The sequence below is a fragment of the Lissotriton vulgaris genome, chromosome 1_1 (genome assembly GCF_964263255.1).
Source record: "Lissotriton vulgaris chromosome 1_1, aLisVul1.2, whole genome shotgun sequence".
Lineage (NCBI taxonomy): Eukaryota > Metazoa > Chordata > Amphibia > Caudata > Salamandridae > Lissotriton > Lissotriton vulgaris.
The window spans coordinates 397,876,364-397,895,036 of record NC_141685.1 but is presented as its reverse complement, the minus strand read 5'-3'; the positions used below and the strand labels follow the sequence as shown (position 1 = coordinate 397,895,036).

Sequence of the window (18,673 nt, the reverse complement as noted above, 5' to 3'; positions counted from 1 at the left end):
ACATAACATTTACTGCTTTCTTTTGATATGTTTACACTTTAGCTTATTTTTTCCACTAAAAAACTGCAATATTTGCTTATGAATGTTTGTTGGTGCTGTGAATGGATGTGCCATTTCTAGTGGGCTAACTTTGAATCCATTTCCACTGCAACATTGGAACTGGAAGGATGTTCATGATCTGTTTTCTCTGGACGTGTAGCAGTAATAGTATTCAGGTCAGGATAACTTCAAGATGTTTGCAACAGAAGCACTTAGCAGCTTCACACACCTCTATCCTAACCATGTGTAAGAAATTGGGTTATTAGTTGAGGGGGTTGGAAGCCCCACTCAAGCAACAACTACAAAACTGGTCAGGGTGAACCACAAAAGTCAATGAATAAACCTATGCTTAAAACTCAGGTAGCTTGGCACAAAAGCAATTAGTCTTAACTTAGAGGCAATATGAACATATTTATGCAGCACACAAACAGTAATAAAGTGAAAACACAACACAAGAGAAATCCCAAGCCAATTTAAAAAACAGTGGGGCATATTAACAAGGAGGTATTGCAAAACTAACAGTGCTTTTGCGCAGCCAAAGTTGTGATAAATGTACCCCACCATTCACAAGCAAGTGCTAACAGCCCACAGCACCACTTTTCCCACGATAGCAGCCGCTAAAAACATTGCTAATGAGATGCAGAGTAGGCGTTCCCGTGCCAAAACCCGCAACAACACCACATCTCAACATTCACAATGACCCAACAGAACCGCAAAAAAAACCACAAGACACGCGATAAGCTGCATTAGCAGCAGGAAATTTACACCTGCTCTGACCTGGTGTAAAGTCGGACCACAGTCTGCACCACAAAAGGGAGCACAGCCCACAGCCACACCTGAAGACAAACAGATACCATGGAGCAACTGAACATGCAGCACGGACACCCAAGAGGGCCACAACACCCACCAATACCACACCCAGGCCCGCAACAACCCACCCCCAAACCCGGAACAAGAAACTGCACACCAACACCATGAATCACAAAACAAATATGTTGCCTGAGGTCGCACAAGCAGGAAAATCAACATACATGCGTTGCCAGAAAATGGAGAACCAGTCATACAGCAATGCAATCACCAACACAAACGCCATACAAACAAAAGACAAAACAACCATTCAGATGAGTCCTAGCGGGTCCACACTGGACAGTCCGTAGGGCACCTGGCACCACATGCCAACATGTGTGTGTGTATCGCCATCTGTACACCATGAGCCTAAGGCGGTATCCCAATCACAGCCACAAAGCCACATCACTTTCTGAAAATGCAAGTAGAAGTCATACAAATCTTAGGGAGGAAAGCTCCATTGTTCCAAATGCAGAAAGTGGGAGGACACCTGCACCTCTGACCTTGGTCCTGAACGCGCCTGGAACACCCCGAGAGAGATGCCATGGCAGATGTGGATGACTCCCACACCACTCATTGCGCAAAGAAACCATCCGACTGATCCACAACCCACACACAGAAGCTTCTGCCTGATGTACCCCCGCATGGGATGGCCTTGACTGTCACGGAAACAGCAACCCATTCTGCCCAACGTTGCACACACATTCGAAATATTGCTCAGAGCTGTGGCATATCCTCCACACAACTGCTGCAGTACAGAAGAGTGCCGGTTCCACGCGACGCACCAAGGCAATGGCAGGCCATACCGGGCACATGCACAACCCCCGTCATGTGGAACAGTACTGTGTACGCATGCTGCATTTACTGGGCGCAGTGCCATTGGCAGTGCTGCGGATCGGTTACCGCTCAGCTACCGCATTGCCTACATCACCTGCATCCATCCCTGGTTTCACTGCGAAAAATGCACATTTGAGTGTCCCATGGATGTCTGCCTATCCATCACAACAGTAGCTGAACTTGATTATGACTTGTGTCTGCGCCCTCTGTTGGATCATGAACAGGAGTATAACCGAGACAGCTGTGCATGGGATGCCTTGACATACTGCGTATGTATTGGCAGTTGTGCATGGGAGATTGCACAATTCCTCGTGTGCAGTGACCACATAGAGGCGCTACCCTATTGGGCTGTCTAGCGGATTGTTGAAACAGCGTGGGTTGAGCACACCTGGCAGGACCAGTTAATGGATTGGCTCACCCTGGTGTTCCTTGAACACGATCATGACGTACTATTGGAACACATTGCATATGAAGCTGCGTGGGCATTCATGGACGAGTAACTACGTTCCTGCAGCCACAACTGATTTCTACCCACAACACAGGTCCCAATAACATGTTGCATCATGGGGATGGCTCACATATCCCAACACAACAGAGGACACGTTTGCCATCGTCCGAACTCTGGATGCATGTGCGTGAAACAACGCGTGTGTACACACACCTGTGCAAGGTGAGGCAGGTCCATGGTCATGGCAACACAGCTTCGTTTGGCAACGCTGCCAATTCAGACACACTGCTGGGGTACAGCACACACACAGCATGGTGGCACGACATGTGAACCTATCGGAGCCTTTCACCTGAGCGCTGTCAGCATAGCAGACAATAGGCGCACTGCAGTGGCAGAGCACTATGCAGATCCCATGGGCAGTGAGTCGTGCTCCCTCAGACAGGGCAATGGGCAGGCGCCAAACAACACTTGACTCATCCAGCAAGACAAGGTGGCCTGGGAGCGTTGCCATCCGTGATGATTGTCGTCCATTGTTGCAACAATAATGTATGAACCTCAACATGTACCCATGCTGCGTTCAAGTGTCTTAACCATGATCTTGCCTGCTGTGGCAGTTGCCTCGTCCGTACTGACACGCACAGGCCAATAAAGTCTATGTCAACCCACTGGTGTCTGACTGTGAGGTGTGCTGATTTGATTGTCCACTCGTGTGCCACAATGAGCATCGTCCCTACACAGGGAGGTACTGACCGACACATGTGCAATGGTGGTGTGTCCCTTTTGTACGTTCAACCTCTGTGAGCCAGACATGGCCTTAGGGTAGGTGCTGGCCGACATGTGCACATACGTGACTACAGCAATGTGAGTATGGTGTGCAACCTCTGACCATGTGGAGCAATGTCATACATGATAACAGAATGTGTACACACAGATCTGTGTAAGTGGGTATGCAACATGCTGTCCAACGTGCTGTGTTGTCACATGTGATGTAGGCCTGATACCGATTTGGTCAGTTCTACCCACAGCCCTATTCAATACATGGACGTGTGCTTAGTTTGGGGGGCCGTGAGATTATTGTTGATGTGCAATGGGGACACAGACAGTACTCACCTTCACAGTCAACCAATTTGCCATGTGTCTCAGGGATGAGCATGCGCATAGATGTAAGTGACCATGGTGTACCTTCATGTGCAATAATTGTCCCAACTTCCAGTCATACTTCTATACGTGAGTGAACATAGTAATGACACATCTGTGTGATTTGAATGTTTTATTCACATTCAGGTGAGTGACAGAGCTGGTGCTGTACATGGCCATCAAAGCCCACATCACATGGAAGCCCAGTGGTGGGCCAAACACAGTCCTTTGGGGATTGAGAAGTGATTAGGAAGTGGGAGAGTGCAGTCTGCAGCAGGATTGAGGTTTAAGTGGCCAGCAGTGATGAAATGCAAGTCAGTATCGACATTCTGGTGCATGTCGCAGTGTTCCCAGGGTCAGTATGAGGTGTTTCCCAGGGCATGATGCATAGGTCATAACGAGGCTGGCACAGGGCATATGGCGGTGATGGATGCTACTGCCTCCTTCCTCACTAAGTAATTCCCATTCCCTTCTTACTCCCCTGATACAGGTTCTGTGTCCGGGGTGTGTGGTGGAGTGATGGCTGTATCACTGTGTGCCATTGACACAACAGACTGTGAAGGTGATGGTGCAGCATCACTGTGTGCCATGGCCATGTCAGGGCTCGGAGCTGTGTGTGTCAATGTTCCAGCTGCAGTCATCTGGGACCGGCTCAGTGGCAGCAATGGCAAGATGAAGTACTGCAGGGCATTGAGGTTCCCAGTTACTACTCAATGGTGTCCAGTCGTGGCAGAGATACTTCCAGCCTGCATCTGTTCCATGGTCTCCATTGACCTCCGCATCTGTGCCAACTCTGTTCGCTAGTGCTTGTCTGACCAATACAGTTCTTGTATTAGTTTCATTGCCCCAGCAAGGTCAGCCAAGGTCTGTGGTGGAGCATGGTGCGTACAGGGGTTGTCCTATAGGGACTGTACGTGATCCCTGATGGGACTCAGACACCCACGTATGGCATCAAGTTTGGCTGCCACGAGTTCGAAGCCCATCCGCAGCTGGTCAGCCAACTCCACCTGGCAACACAACAAACATTGTTGGAACTCCATGAATTGGTTGGGGGTGCTGGGAGACAGCTGTGGTGATGTGTGTTTCCTGCTTTGTGGGCTGTGCAGGTGGTGGGGTTACCTCGGGCTGCTGGCCTGCCCTGCTTCTGGGGATGTGGTGCAGAGGCTATCTACGATCCGTTGGAGGGTGTCGGTGCAGATGACCAGGGGTCCTCTTCATCGTCATTGATGATATGTCTGGTCTGCTCTGCAGGAGGTGTTGTTTGTACCTCTGCAATTTGATAGGGGAGATGCAGGTTAACAGAGTTGTACATGTATGTTGGAGATTTGCAGATGTTTACGTTCAGACTGCATGCCAATGTACATTGTGACTGTTTTGGTGTAGCTCGCTATTTGATCGCAGTCAGTGTGTTTTTCGACTACATGACTGATGTGTGGTAGTACCCGTGCATTGTCATCACACAATGTCAGGCAATGCCTGATCTGAGTAGACAGTTACTACGCACGTAGGGGACCTGTTGTGAGTTGTGTCCTATGGTGCTGGTATTGCACTTTGTACCTCATTGCCTCACTGTCGATGTTCTGTGATTGCTATGTGTGTGCTGCACTGTGGGGGAGTTGCCCCTGCAGCTCTGATTTCATGTAGCCTTCTCTCTCTGAGGCGGAGTGCCTTTGAATTGTGTGCTTTTCAGGGCCTGTTTGGTTTTTGACTTGGGTCATATGTGCTTCGGACAGATTTTGTGTCCTGGTGCATTGTTTGTCTGCTGCGTGTATTGTACGGCATGGGTTGTGTGTGCAAATGGACATGTCGGAGTGTGACCTGCTCCTCTATGGATGTGATCCGCACTGGGCTACTTCCATGTCGATTCATGTCCTATCTCATGTTTTTGGGCTGCAGCCATGCTATCCGGCATGCAGTGTTACTTGCATAGTCAGTGTGGGTCACAGAGCTGCTGCTTTGCTGAGTTCATCACATATGCATGGGTCTATTGTGTTATTGGTGATCTGGAGGGGGGCCCTTTCTAAACATGGTGGACGGGGGCATACTTGGCGTTTCTATTTGTGCTGCGGTGTGCCACGGCTCTCAGTGACATGATCCAGGGTCATTGTGGGTGTGCAATGTGCTACACATCATTGTGCATGTGTGCCATCGTGCCCATCTCCCCCAGTCCTTGGTCGTTACTCATCCTGTTGCTGTTGGGTCAGGTTGTATCATGCTGGTTCCAGGCCCCCAATTCCTGCCACTGTCTTCACACTGCTGACTATGGCCACCATTTCCTCCAGCTCATCAGTCACCTCCTGTGTCGCAGGACTCCCACCTCCAGTTGCCCTTTCTGCCTTCCTGTTGGCAGAGAGCTTCTCCTTGGTTTGGCTGTACACTTCATGCCAGCGCCTCTTGACCTCCTCCAGTGACGTCCTCGCCACTCCAACTGCATTGACGTTGTTGACGATGGCCTACCATATTTCCGTTTGGGTTTCCAGTGCCACAGTTGAGGTGGCGGACATTTGTTAGTATTGTCCTATGATATCCGTGAAGATGGTCCGGTCTGTGGGTGAGCGTCACAACCTGAGACTCACCCACAGTAAATTCATGGTAAACAGACTGCATGTGTTTACCTCCAGTGTCTGCCTTTTAAGATATGGCCACTAAGATGCAGCAAGGCTAAGGGGAACTTGGCTGATTGCATGTGAGCGTATGTGCACACGCAAGAGCACAAGTGTGAGGGCTGCGTTTGGGAGACTTCTGCCGTTTGTAGCCCGGTACAGTGCACAGGTAGCCTGGCATAGAGGAGGCCTAAGGAAAGTGCCCCTGGTGACTAGGGTTGCCATCAGCCCAAAAGAGCGCAAAATAACTGAGCAGGGCCAGAGATATGAGCAGGAGAAGGATCTTGACCTTTAACTCCCTTAGCGAGGCCTGGAGTGGTCCACTGCTGACTCCAAATATTACCACTGAGGTGTGCCAAGGCTCTGGTTCACCACAAATATTACAAATGTAACTTTTCTATGACAATCCCAATCTAGGGACCCAAGCTCCACCAGAAGGTGTGGAGTGCTGTTGCACACCCACAAGAAAAGCCAGGGTCCACGGACGCCCAACTCCAGGCCTCACAAGAACAAAGATCGTTGGGAGAGTGCTGCAGCGCCCTCCTGAGTAATTGGAGGGTATACCCCTGTCCTCCATGCCCGTATCTGGGAAGAGCGTGTGGCCCCCTCCTCATGCATGTCCCTGCCCACAGGAGCAGAGAAGGAACGAGAGACTGCCTGCTCCCGCAGTCTCACACGGCACTGCAGACCGAGCAGGGAGCCAGATGGGTAGCCCAGGATGGGCTCCCAGGGCTGCCCAACCCCAATACTGTGTTCAGGGTGCCCAGGCACCCCCAAGGCCAAAAAGAAAAATGAAAAGGTCTGCGCAGTGCGATACTGCCCATGAGAAAACAAGAAAAAAAATAAACAAGACAGCGGCTTTGCCTGGAGCAGCGGGAGAGATGCTCATCAATTATCTACGACCCCAGGAGGGTGTGCCCCAAAATGCCCTAATTATGCCTAATAAAGAGTACATGTTGTACAGCGCCCTCTAGGGGTGAAGTTTATGGTTACATTTGGTGTGTGATCATAATTTGATGCCCTCTATGGGGTGTTTTTATAATTGTGTTTATAATGGTTGAAAACATATAACAAACACACAGACACATGTGAAGTTCATTTGTAAACACTTTATTTACATAATAATGTTGACAGCAACTAGTAATCACAGTGCATATTCTGTATTAACATTAATAAGTGTGCTTCCCATGTTTAGTATTCATTATTGTATTTACTCCTAAAATGGTCGTTTTTGACGTGTGGGTTGTTGATCTTGAACCCTTCAGGGGAGCTCAAGATGATTACGCATGTGTGCAATAAATGAACTTTTCTTTTTACCAAAGGAAAAGCACAGACTGGACAATTATTTATTATTGATTGGTATTTATGTGTACCACCATATGTTGATTACTAGCCTGTACCACCTCCCTTGAGTAGGCTTTTAACTTCTCTGCTCCGCTACCATGAGGGATTCAAGTGCTAAAGTGGGGTGTTTGGTTCCCAGTGAAGGACAAATGTGGACCCATTACTTGTGCAGGCCACACAAATATTAGACTGTTTCCTTAAATTAGAACTAGAGCTATTGAATTAAAATGTTTTCAGTAAAAATAGTGCCAAAAGCACATAGCACCAACTGTGGTTATCTAGTCACGCAGGACTAGGACAAAGTCACAATGAGGGCCGTCAGTTCCTATGGGGCTGTTGATCAGGTGTGCGAAGGGCTGCGATGTGAGATCTTGCATCGAGATGCATTGCAGCTCTGATGAAGCCTCCAATCAGTAGCTATGAGGAACTATGATGTGAGGACCTGAGTTGAGCTTCAAAGTTAGGCAGGGAAGAGTAAACTCTGATGCCAGCCAAGGGTCCAAGATCTGGGGGGAACCTCTTGGGGATCAGGGCTCACTCCAGGTAGAGGCTAGAAGCAGGGCTCAAGCAGGTCCAATTGCAGGTCCAGTGCAGCAGATCAGCTGGGCAGTTGCAGGGAGGCCTCTGAAGCTTATTGTGACCCTCTAGCTCACACAGGCGTTCAGCCAACTGGCCCTTGGAGTCACTCTGGTTAGCCTGGGATGAAGTCAAGCAGGTCCAGTCTTCCTTCTCAGACATCAAAACAGTCCTTTAGCAGCAGGTCAGTCTTCTGGCAGAAGGGCAGTCTTTTCTTATGTAACTTTGACAGGTCCAGAATGAATTCTCAAAGTCCAATATTTATACATGGTGCCAGCATTTGTATAGGGGGATATCTTATACACATCTGATCCTGAAACAGTCTTTTCCTTCTTCTTTCAAGGCTCCAAACTGTCTGGAGCGCTAAAGACAAGGCAGGACTGGGGACAGTTTTCTTTGTGTTTGCAGGAAGCAAAGCTCATTGAAATGTAAGTGGGGCTCGGTACAGTCCCTTAGTCATCCTGTCGGGATGGCCCATCCTGTCCACAGCTAACCCCCTTTGTATAAATAGGTCCATCAGACAGCTGTCATGACCAAGCAGAGCTAATCAGCATGTACTCTAAAAAGCGCAAAGCAGCAAAATCACCAAACAAGCATTTGCAGTGCAATAGGTCTAGCATTTGAGAGAGTTAGAGCTATTGGCATTGTAAAATATAATCTATTTTATCTATGTGTTTGCCTTTGGGGCCTTCTAAGTGTTTAGCCATGCTGCACATTATCCAAAACTTCTGCACACACCCACAGATTAGGAGGTGCACTGCAGACGGAGTATTGCTTATAATAATGGAGTTGCAATGTTGGCAACTTCTTTCTTCCTGTTCTAATGCTTGTTTGTTATAGTTTTTTTGGGTTATGGGGATATAAACAATGGGAGGATGGAGGTTAGGAAATAGTACTTGAATTACAACATGAGCAGCAGACGGACATCAGGGGAGAATCAACAGATGCCAGATTCCAAGGGCACCCCACTTATGGCAATGGGGCATTTTAGAAACTGTGAGGATAGAGTCTGTAATCTGTGTACAATAATATATATATAGAAGCATTGAGGCCAGAGATACAGAATGAAACACTTAGGAAAGAGGGTGTGTGTAGGGGGGAAGAAATAAACAGGAGAGAGTAATAAATTGTGTTTGTGTACGTGCTTTAGAGAGAGATGGGGTGGTGTTGTGGTGGTGCTCAGGTGCTGCTGAGTGATGCTCAGTTAGTTCTGTGGTAGTGCTGCTGAAGTGGTGCTGCGCTGATGGTGCTGAAGTGGTGCTGTACTTATGCTGAAGTGGTGCTGCAGTGGTGTTGAGTTGGTGCTGAGGTGGTGTTGCACTGGTGCTGAGGCTGTGCTGATGCTCAAGTGATACTGTGTTGTTTCTCAGTAATGGGGAGGTGGTGCTGAGTGTTGCTTAAGTGGTGCTGCTGTGGTGTTCAGGGGGTGCTAGAGTGGTGATGTGCTGGTGCTGAGTGATGTTGAGGTGGTGCGCATGTGGAGCTGCACAGGTGCTGAGTGATGCTGAGGAGGTGCTTCCGACCCCTTAATATGCCTCCAAGTCATCGACAAAGTTACTTTGTAAAGAGCTCATAAACGTGTCCCTTTTGACGAGGATGTGCCTCTGAGTATGAGTGAGACATCAGAGCTCAGATGGCCACACCAGCACAGACGTTCTGGGACACAAAAAGAAATGATGCTGCACCCTTTATGCCTCACCTGCAACAAGCACTGCAGTGGGCGCCAAACGTGGGCAATGATGTCAACTCAAAATACACTCAAAGCATCCGAATGCACAGCCTACAGACATTAGCTGGTTAACCGGGAGCCATTCTATCCAGATCAACAAAAGCAGCACTAGGCATCCGTCATCTTGCTCAAGTTAAATTTAGTATATGGGCTCCACAGATTAAACAGGCTGGTGGTTGTGAAAAACTAGTCTGGCTGCTATTCAAGCCAGCTAAAAGTTATTTGTGTAAAGGGGCATGGAGTGAAGTGTTCTAAAGTTGAGGTGAGTGGAGTGGCGTTGCATAGAGTGGCATGGTTTAGAGCGGCTTGGTTTGGCATTGAGTGGTGTGCAGTAGCTACTTTAAAACTGTATATATGTTAAAAATGGCAAAATAAGCTAAAGTAATTATTAGCTAATAAGAAAGCAATAGCACGTGTTAAGAAACAAAACTATTCAGTTTGAGGATGGCACAACAGCAACCTCTTTTGCAGAGATCCGAGGCGCTATTTATGTGAAATAAAGAGCTACCCATCTAACCAGCTGCTGATGGCGTCCTGCCATGAAGAGAGGAATGGCACAATTTCCCAAAGCGAGGTTTTATTATATATAATATAGTTCTCTTTCTAAAGTCTCGGATTTGTTTGGTTGGATGCCTGATTTGTGCACTCTCTTTAAAATGGCACTTATTAAATCAATATTCTGCAGAAATATGTACCAAAGAAATCACGTGTCTTGTGACAGGTTTGAAAATGCCCCGCAGACCCGGCTTTTCTTTGCATGTGTGTCCTTAACGGAAAATTATAGAATGTAATTAGGACGTTTTACAGCATTCCACAGCCGGCTCTGTGACACAGGACTGCCAGTTAGTGGTGTTAGCAGACTTGGAGAGACATATTATGGGGCCCAGTTAAAAGAGCAACCTTTATTTATTTATTTATTTATTTATTTATTTATGCATTTTTATATAGCGCGGACTTTACCCGAAGGCGTCAGAGCGCTTCACATTAGGAACAGAAATGAAACATAATGAGAAACATTACAGAAGAGCAGATTACTAAAACATACGTTACTTACATAAGGTAATAGTGACAATTGTGAGCAAACAAAAAACATGAGGTAGTAAAAATTGTGAGCAACCAAAAATACATGAGGTAGTAAAGGTAATAATGACAATTGTGAGCAAACAAAATACTTGAGGTAGTAAAAATTGTGAGCAACCAAAAATACATGAGGTAGTAAAGGTAATAGTGACAATTGTGAGCAAACAAAATACTTGAGGTAGTAAAAATTGTGAACAACCAAAAATACATGAGGTAGTCAAAAGTGCACAAGAGGAAAAGTGACAAGTGGGCAGTTATAAGAGAAAACAGAGTATAATTTGAGGTATAATACTGCAATAAGTGCTAGGCACAAGAACAGGCGTTACGTAGGCAAGGTGGCACTTGTGCAAGTATCAAAGGTAAAAACATGTGAGAGGTAGCAACCGTGTGTTACAAGGGCAAAGTGTTGTGTGCATGTTACAAAAGGGCACCGAACACAAGTACATGGAGAATACTGCAAAAAGGCAGACACTCCCACCACAGGAAAACACTGGGAAGGCACTCCCATGGTCATGGAAAGTAGAAAATATCAGTAGTGGGAAGTCTTCCTCCGAATAGCAAGAGGACGTGAATTACTTTTGGAGGTGTCTCTGGAGGAGGAGAACTTTGAGGTCCCTTTTGAAGGCCTGGGAGGAGGCGGTGGTCCGGAGCTCAGGCGGAAACGAGTTCCAGATTCTCACTGCGTTGCCTGAAAAGGATTGGGCCATTGTTCTTTCCTTCTTGAAAGTGGGAGGTTCAAGCAGTAGATTCTCGGCATTGCGTGAAGGTCTAGAGCCTCCAGAGAGTTTCAGTTTATTCACCAGGTAGCGGGGAGAGGAGGAGTGCAAGGCTTTGTGGGTGATACAAGCGGTCTTGTAGATAGCTCTAGCCTCGAAGGGAAGCCAGCGGAGGGTGGATAACAACGGTGTGATGTGATCGCTTCTTTTGGCCCCATAGATGAAACGAGCTGCTGAATGGAAGACAGACTTAAGTGGGGACAGGTGAGATTTGGGGAGGCCAGTAAGAAGAGAATTGCAGTAGTCTAGTCTGGAGAGGACCAGCGATTGCACCAGGGTTATAAGGTCCTGCTCCGGGAAGAAGCGACGGATTCCCCAAAGAAGGCGCAGTTGGTAGCGAGCAGATTTTGCAATAGAATTGATGTGGGGAGTTAGATTGAGTTTTTTGTCTAGAATGACACCAAGAGATTTTGCGCTGTCGACAATGATGGGTTTGTTGTTTAGTAGATTCATCTGATCCATCCATGATTGAACCGGGGGAGGAGAGAGTGAGGAGGAGAAGAGGAGGAATTCAGTTTTGGAGGGATTCAGAATTAATTGATGAGATGACATCCAGTTTTGAATGGAGTCAAGAGTAGATTTTAGGATGGAGAGATCATGAGTGGAGGCAACCTTGAGGTAGAGTTGAGTGTCATCTGCATAGAGATGATAGTGAATCCCGGATTTGCTTAGGAGGTTTCCCAGTGGTTCTAAGTAGAGATTGAACAGTGTGGGTGCAAGTATAGAGCCTTGGGGAACACCTTGACCCACCGCCACAGGAGACGAAAGACTGTTCGCTATTTTGATCATTTGAGATCTGTCAGAGAGGAAGGATGCAAACCATTTAAGCACAGTGCCCTCCATGCCCATTCTCTGTTGAAGAATATTGAGGAGGGTGTTGTGATTAACAGTGTCGAAGGCTGCGGAGAGGTCAAGGAGAATTAGCAGACAGGACCCCCCTGAGTCGAGTATCCTCAGCGCATCATCAACCACTTGCAGTAGGGCTGTTTCAGTGCTGCAGTTTTGGATGAAGCCGGACTGACAATTGTCAAGAAGATCATTGTCCTTGATATGACGAGAGAGTTGTTTGGCTACACATCTTTCCGTTATCTTTGCAAGAAAGGGAAGGTTAGTGATGGGGCGGTAGTTATTGAGGTCATTCGCATCAGCAGTGGGCTTTTTCAGCAGAGGGGTGACCTGCCCAGTTTTGAAGGGGACAGGAAGGGAGCCTTGCCAGAGGGAGAGGTTGATCAGAGTGGTCCAATAGGAGAGGGAATGGGTATAGAAGTCAAAGGCAATGGCACTGGGGATAGGGTCAAGCGAATGGTTGGAGGGCTTTGTTTCCCGTATGCATTTGAGAAGGGCATCTTCAGATATGGGATCAAAGCTCTGCCAAATGGCTAAGGATTTGCGCTCCTCTGGAGGTGTAGGATGAGCAACCTGATCCACAAGTGATTTCACCTTTCCATCGAAGAAAGTAGCGAAATCCGCTGCTCTCTTTGTAGAATCCTCCACCTTGGAGGTTGGGGGAGAGCAGCTCGGAGTCTTGATGAGATCGAATAGTTTTTTGGGTCTATTTTTGGCGGAATCAAGGAGGGTTTTGAAGTGCGTCGCTTTCTCAAGGAAGATGTGCTTGTGGTATTTGGATCTTGCTGTCCGAAGCAAGGCTAAATTGTCAGTGGAAGGCAATTGCCTCCATTGCTTCTCCAGGAATCTTAGCTGCTTCCTTTCCTCATAAAGGGATTTGTTGAACCAAGGTGCTGAGGGAGTGGGCCTTATCCTTTTGCTTTTGAGTGGAGCGACGTTATTAATTTCAGCTTCAAGAACTGTGAGGCATTGGGAGGTGAGATCGGCAACAGCTATGTTCGGGTCTAGCCTTGGAAGTGAAAGCAAAGCTGATTCACAGAGGGGACCGACATCAATGTTTTTGGCATCACGGAACCAGGAGATGGCCCTCTTGGGTTGGCCAAGAGTTATAGAGTGTGAAAGTTGAAGAGAGAATGGGATGAGGTGGTGGTCAGACCAATCTACATGAATAGGGGTAGTAGTAGAGAGCATGCCTGCTTTAGAAATAACAAGGTCCAGGATTGCGCCCTTAGAGTGGGTTGGTTCAGTGCAGTGTTGGATAAGATCATTTGCCGAGAGGAAGGTGGCCAGTGAATTCGCAGAGGAGTCTTGTGGTGCGCCCCAGTGGAGATTGAAGTCACCCACGATGGTCTGATTGTCACTTTGAGAGTATTGGTCGCTGATGAAGTCTTTGAGATCTTCTATAAACGAAGAGCTACTGCTACAAGGCGGGCGGTAAATGATATGGAATCTGAGCGGTGAACGGTGTTGCAATTGAAGCTCAAGAGAAAGGCATTCAAAGGTGTGGGAGGAGCTGCTAGGAGACGCCTTAAGTTGGAGGGCGTTTCTGAAGATGACTGCAACACCTCCCCCCGTGTTTTCAGTTCTGTCATTCCTAAATATGGAATAACCTGTGGGTAATAGGAGATCAAATATAGAGTGAGAGGTATCTTTGAACCAGGTCTCTGTGAGGAAGAGCATGTCAAGTTTGTGAAGGGTGATGGTGTCGGAGATTTCAAGTTTGTGTTTTACTGCAGATCTGCAGTTGTGAAGCATACAGCGCAGCTCTGTCAAGACTGTTTTGGTGACGGGGGCACTTGGGCTCTGAAGGGTGATCGGGATATTGTACATTTGCGGAGGTGCTCGGGAGGGTTTAGGTGGACGCTTTGTTCTGACAGAGGTGATTGTCGGAATAGTGTAGACAGTGGGGTTGCTAGGGTATGCCTGTTGAAGAAGGGTGGCGTTCAAGGGCTTGTGTGAGTTAACGACGCTTGCAGACGAAGGGTTGAGCTTGGCTGTATTGGGGTGAGGGGGCGAGGTGCATCTCTGGGGAAGTTGCGAGGGGGTAGAGGTGCATGGAGGGGTGGGGATCTTAGAGCATAAAAGTGAAATGGCAGCTGTCAGCTGAGAGATGGAGGTGATCAGAGAGCCTAGCGTATTTTCCAGTGAGAAAGAGGCAGAGCACGGAAGGTTAGGTGGCTCGATTGAAATAAGGGGGGGTGGAATTGGTGGTGGACGGCAGGGAGAGGTGGGAGGACAGGGGGTGTGTTGGGGGGTGGGGTTCACAGGTGGGGAAAGGTGGAGGTTGGGAGCGGGAGTAAATGAATTGGGGGTTAAGGGAGAGTTGTCATTGTTGGTGTTGCAAGAGGGAGAGGAATTAGGGACAAATTTAGAGGGAGAAATGTGCGGAACACGTCGGCAGGGAAGTAGGAGGTGGGAGGCCTGTGTGGCGTCATGGGAGTGTAGGAGGTTTGGGCGGAAAAGAGGTGCATTGGTTGCGGAGGTCCTGTCAGTTAGGAGAGGTAGCAGCGAGGGAACGGTCATCTGGCAGAGTGAGGGGGGTTGAGAGAAAGGGAAGTTGAGGAGGGGAAGTGGTTCTGCTGGGCCCGAGGGAGGGAGAAGGAAGGTGTTCCTAGGAGGGGAAAGGGGGTAGTGCGGCAGTACTGGAGGAGTAGGAGGGAGGAGCGAGATGCAGTGGGAATGTGGCAGACTCAAGATAGAGCTCGAAAATGTGCAGAGCTTCATCAAGTTGGGAGGCTCCGAGTCAAAATGACAGAGCAGCACACACAGGCACCAGACTGAGTGTGCTGAGAGGAACGCATGGGGAAGGGAAGTACTAAAAACCAAACATACATAACCAGTCCCTTTGCTCACACTCGCACCTTTCATTGATGCAAGAGACACTGTGGTGGCAAGAAGCAGAGAGTTGATTCAGCTATGTATAGAATTGACAGCAATGAACTGCTACATACATTAGCTACTTGTTCGCTTTTCCTGTCCGAGCCTTTGACTCCTTACCAGGCGAGCCCTTCTCGGTGGGAACAGAAGTCTATTGCGTAGCCCAACAAAAAGTAACTCCCCTAAAATGGCTGCCAAACTCCCCTAAGGCAGGATAGGAGGAAATATAAATGACCACTTTCTGTTCATTATTCCTGCCCCGATGGAGCTATTATCTGCCCACCGATATCTCAGATAACTTTTCTTTTTATTTATAATTTCTGTCTACCTTTTTTATTTTACCCCTTCATGAGACTAAACAGTCTCCTGTTCCAGCAGTCGTCCGCCCTTCAGAGCAGGTAACAGACGGCTCTTATGATGCTGCAGTCTCATAACAGTTCGACAGGAGTGACAGATGGGATGGGAGCACAGGGAGGAGTGGGAGGGCTGCAATGCCTCATGCCTTCTTACAAACAATACTTCAACAAGCCCAATCCCCCTTAAATTGAAGCCCAAACCAAAAGAATATCCTACCAAAAAAAGCCCAACTGGTGGTGGACATCGAAAAGTGCAAAAAGGCTAACAAAATACAAGCAACGGTACAGGAGGTATGGCGCGGAAGGCTGCAGTAACACAACTGCGTCATTAAGCTGAAGTAGGAGGAAGGAATGCTATATTTAAATGTAAGCAGCATTGGCGCTGACCTAAACACAGGCAAACAGTAACAGAGCAGGAAACCAAGAAATAAATAGTCCCACAAAGAACAGATAAAGAACCATAGCGGAATGAGACATTACTCAGTCCCTGCCCTGGGGGAGTAATGGAAGAGAAAAGGAGGAATAAAGAAGCAGAACTGACCACTAGCAAGCAAGGATTTTCAAAGAACACTGAAACAAACAAATCAAAAGCAGGTGAATGTCTGTAACCCTGCAAGAGAAGTATACAAAAGTATACAAGAGGTTGTACGCTTACGCTCAAATTAAAATTAAACATTTCTTAATGACAATTGCACTTGAAGGTTCACCACAATCTTAATTTGTTAGTCTTCAATTCTAGTATTATCCTTAGAGGAAACAAGCCCCTTAAGTACTGATTGAACTCCTAAACTTAACCCCATGCAAAATTACTTTCCATAGTACGCAAGATCGCATTGTAATAAAATAGAAGAATTGCTTGCTGTACAATATACAAACAGGATACATCAAGCATGAAATGTCGATTTGAGTTTTGAGATTTGCTGGTCCACAACTTCAACACTATTTTCATGTGTACTTGTCTACAGAAAATGTTTTGAAGTAAGATTAGGTAAAGTGTGCCAGTGCTGGGCAGGTGTCCTGTGTTTTCAAGCAATTTGCACCACGTTGTGCAGCGACTGACTAGCGCAAAGGTAGCATTTGCGCTGCCTGGCTAGAACAAAAAGAACGTGTTTTACTTACTGTTGCAAATTGTTCAGTGGACGGAATCTGGCACGGGGTGTTCATGCATGCAAGAGGGAATGCGCACGCGTACAACTTATTAAACCTTGATTCCGAAGTGTGCTTAAAAGTGACCCTTTGAAGAAACAGATGTAAACCTCTCCTCTCTGTCTATTGCTTCTGGTGTGTGCCTCTTTTGTGATTTATATAGCTATATCCAGCCTGGGTGTCAAACTGTGTACGCAGCGGTTTTCGATGGTTTATATAAAAAATGCCCTAAGAAAGTGTTTTTGTTTGTTTTCTTTCCAGTTTGAAGGGTGCAACAAGGCGTTTTCGAGGCTAGAAAACCTTAAAATCCACCTGCGGAGTCACACAGGAGAGAAACCCTACCTCTGCCAGCACCCTGGCTGCCAGAAAGCTTTCAGCAACTCCAGTGACAGAGCCAAACATCAGCGAACCCACCTGGACACGGTAAGCACAACTCTTCTTAACTACAGCCCTCACTTGCAGGAAAGCTACAATGTGGTAGTGCTTAGAGTAATATCACCCTCAACAGTGGAATGTAAAAAGTTAACGTGGAAAGGAATTATTCACAAATAGGATTTGCCATGCTTAGATAAAGAAAAGCATATGTCCTTTAAAGACATCATTTAACTCTCCTTCCTTATCATTTTTCATAACTTTCTTTTTACCATATTTTTCTTGTTTATTTTGATTTGTATTTTGAGGACAGGCACTCTACAGTCTAAAAGGCAGAAATAGAGTCGCTGGTGCCAACTGCAGCTATGTACTGCCCAGTGGTAACTATCACAGTATTTAATTTGTGAAAGAAAGAGCGCCGGTGCCCAGATCTCTGCTCAGAAGCCGGCGGCCGGTGCAATTAAACGTTGAGCGCCGAATACAAAGGCAGGTAGTCTTTAATCCACTACCAGACACTCCCTGCCCCTTCTCGCCTTTGCAGGTGCCTTCAATTTCCCTTTGTTTCGGTTTTGCCGTGTTTCTCTTCCTCCGTATTTCTAATCTGTGTGCATTTCCTTCTCTTGCACTCAGTAAATATGTGATGCTGAAAATAAGTGCTGGTCCCCTAAAATGAGTGTTGGTGGCCCCCACCGGCAAACACCATTTTTTAAATGCAGGCTGTACCGAGCAGGAGTACTTTGCTGGCAATACACCACTGACAACTGAGCACACTACTAGGCTTCTATGTGCATGGTCAGACCGAATTTTTGTGTGAGGGTGTGTCCTATGCAAATGAGGTCCCACCCTTGCACCGTTAGCATTACAATATATTATTCAGGGTGCAACATGATGGTCCACTAGTGACTTCTAGGAAGTGGAATTCATTGGGGGTCATGTTGTGAGGCCTCCACTGGTGGGGGGTATACCGTTCCTACCCCTTCAGATGAACCTTATGATTACCACTTTGTGCTTTACTTGTCTGCCATTCAATAAAATATCCAGCCTGGGCCGTATTACTCATAAGGGGCTCTTTACCTGTTTGCGCCCAGTGCACATTTGAAAAGATGCACTAGTTGTAAACAGGGACGCTGAGCTCTATTAAAAGAAATGTGCTGCCCCCAGGGCAGCCATTAACTCACACTGCCCTCGGGCAGTTCATTCAAGTAAAATACGGAGCAGCTGCTTCAAAGCCGCTCCTTGTTTCACAATGTAGATGGCAACCTGCCTGGACTTTCTAGAGGGATTAGAGATCCCCTTGCAGGTGGGTGCTGTGAGTGACTGCACTCGCCTGCAAGGGGTTGCTGGGGTGATCCAGGGCACCCTCTTTTCTCCCTCCAGAAGACTTCCGTTAGGAAACGCACTGAAAGTGCACCACCTTTTAAGTGCGCCACTGTTTTGAGCTTCCTATGGGGATCTGTGCTACTGCGTCCACATCCGTAATACCATGCAGGTGCAGAGGCATAGTGATTACCTCCATCTATGAGTATTACAGAAAAAGCACACTAGTGTCTGCGGCCTCTTCTGTTATACCACTGGGCCCTAGGCAGTGGCGGCTGGTGACATTTGAAAGTGGTGAGGGCGATAAAAATGATTGGCATACAGCACCGTAGCGAGCGAGCTCG

The 18,673-nt window shown here is 47.4% G+C and overlaps 1 protein-coding gene across 1 annotated transcript in view; it reads left to right on the top strand.

The window, feature by feature from the left end:
- Positions 1–18,673, top strand: part of GLIS1 (GLIS family zinc finger 1) — a 1,492,284-nt gene that overhangs the window by 1,140,780 nt on the left and 332,831 nt on the right. Inside the window, exon 4 of the mRNA XM_086936198.1 lies at positions 16,902–17,063. Coding sequence (XP_086792324.1) covers positions 16,902–17,063 — 162 coding nt within the window. The remainder of the gene's footprint in view (positions 1–16,901; positions 17,064–18,673) is intronic.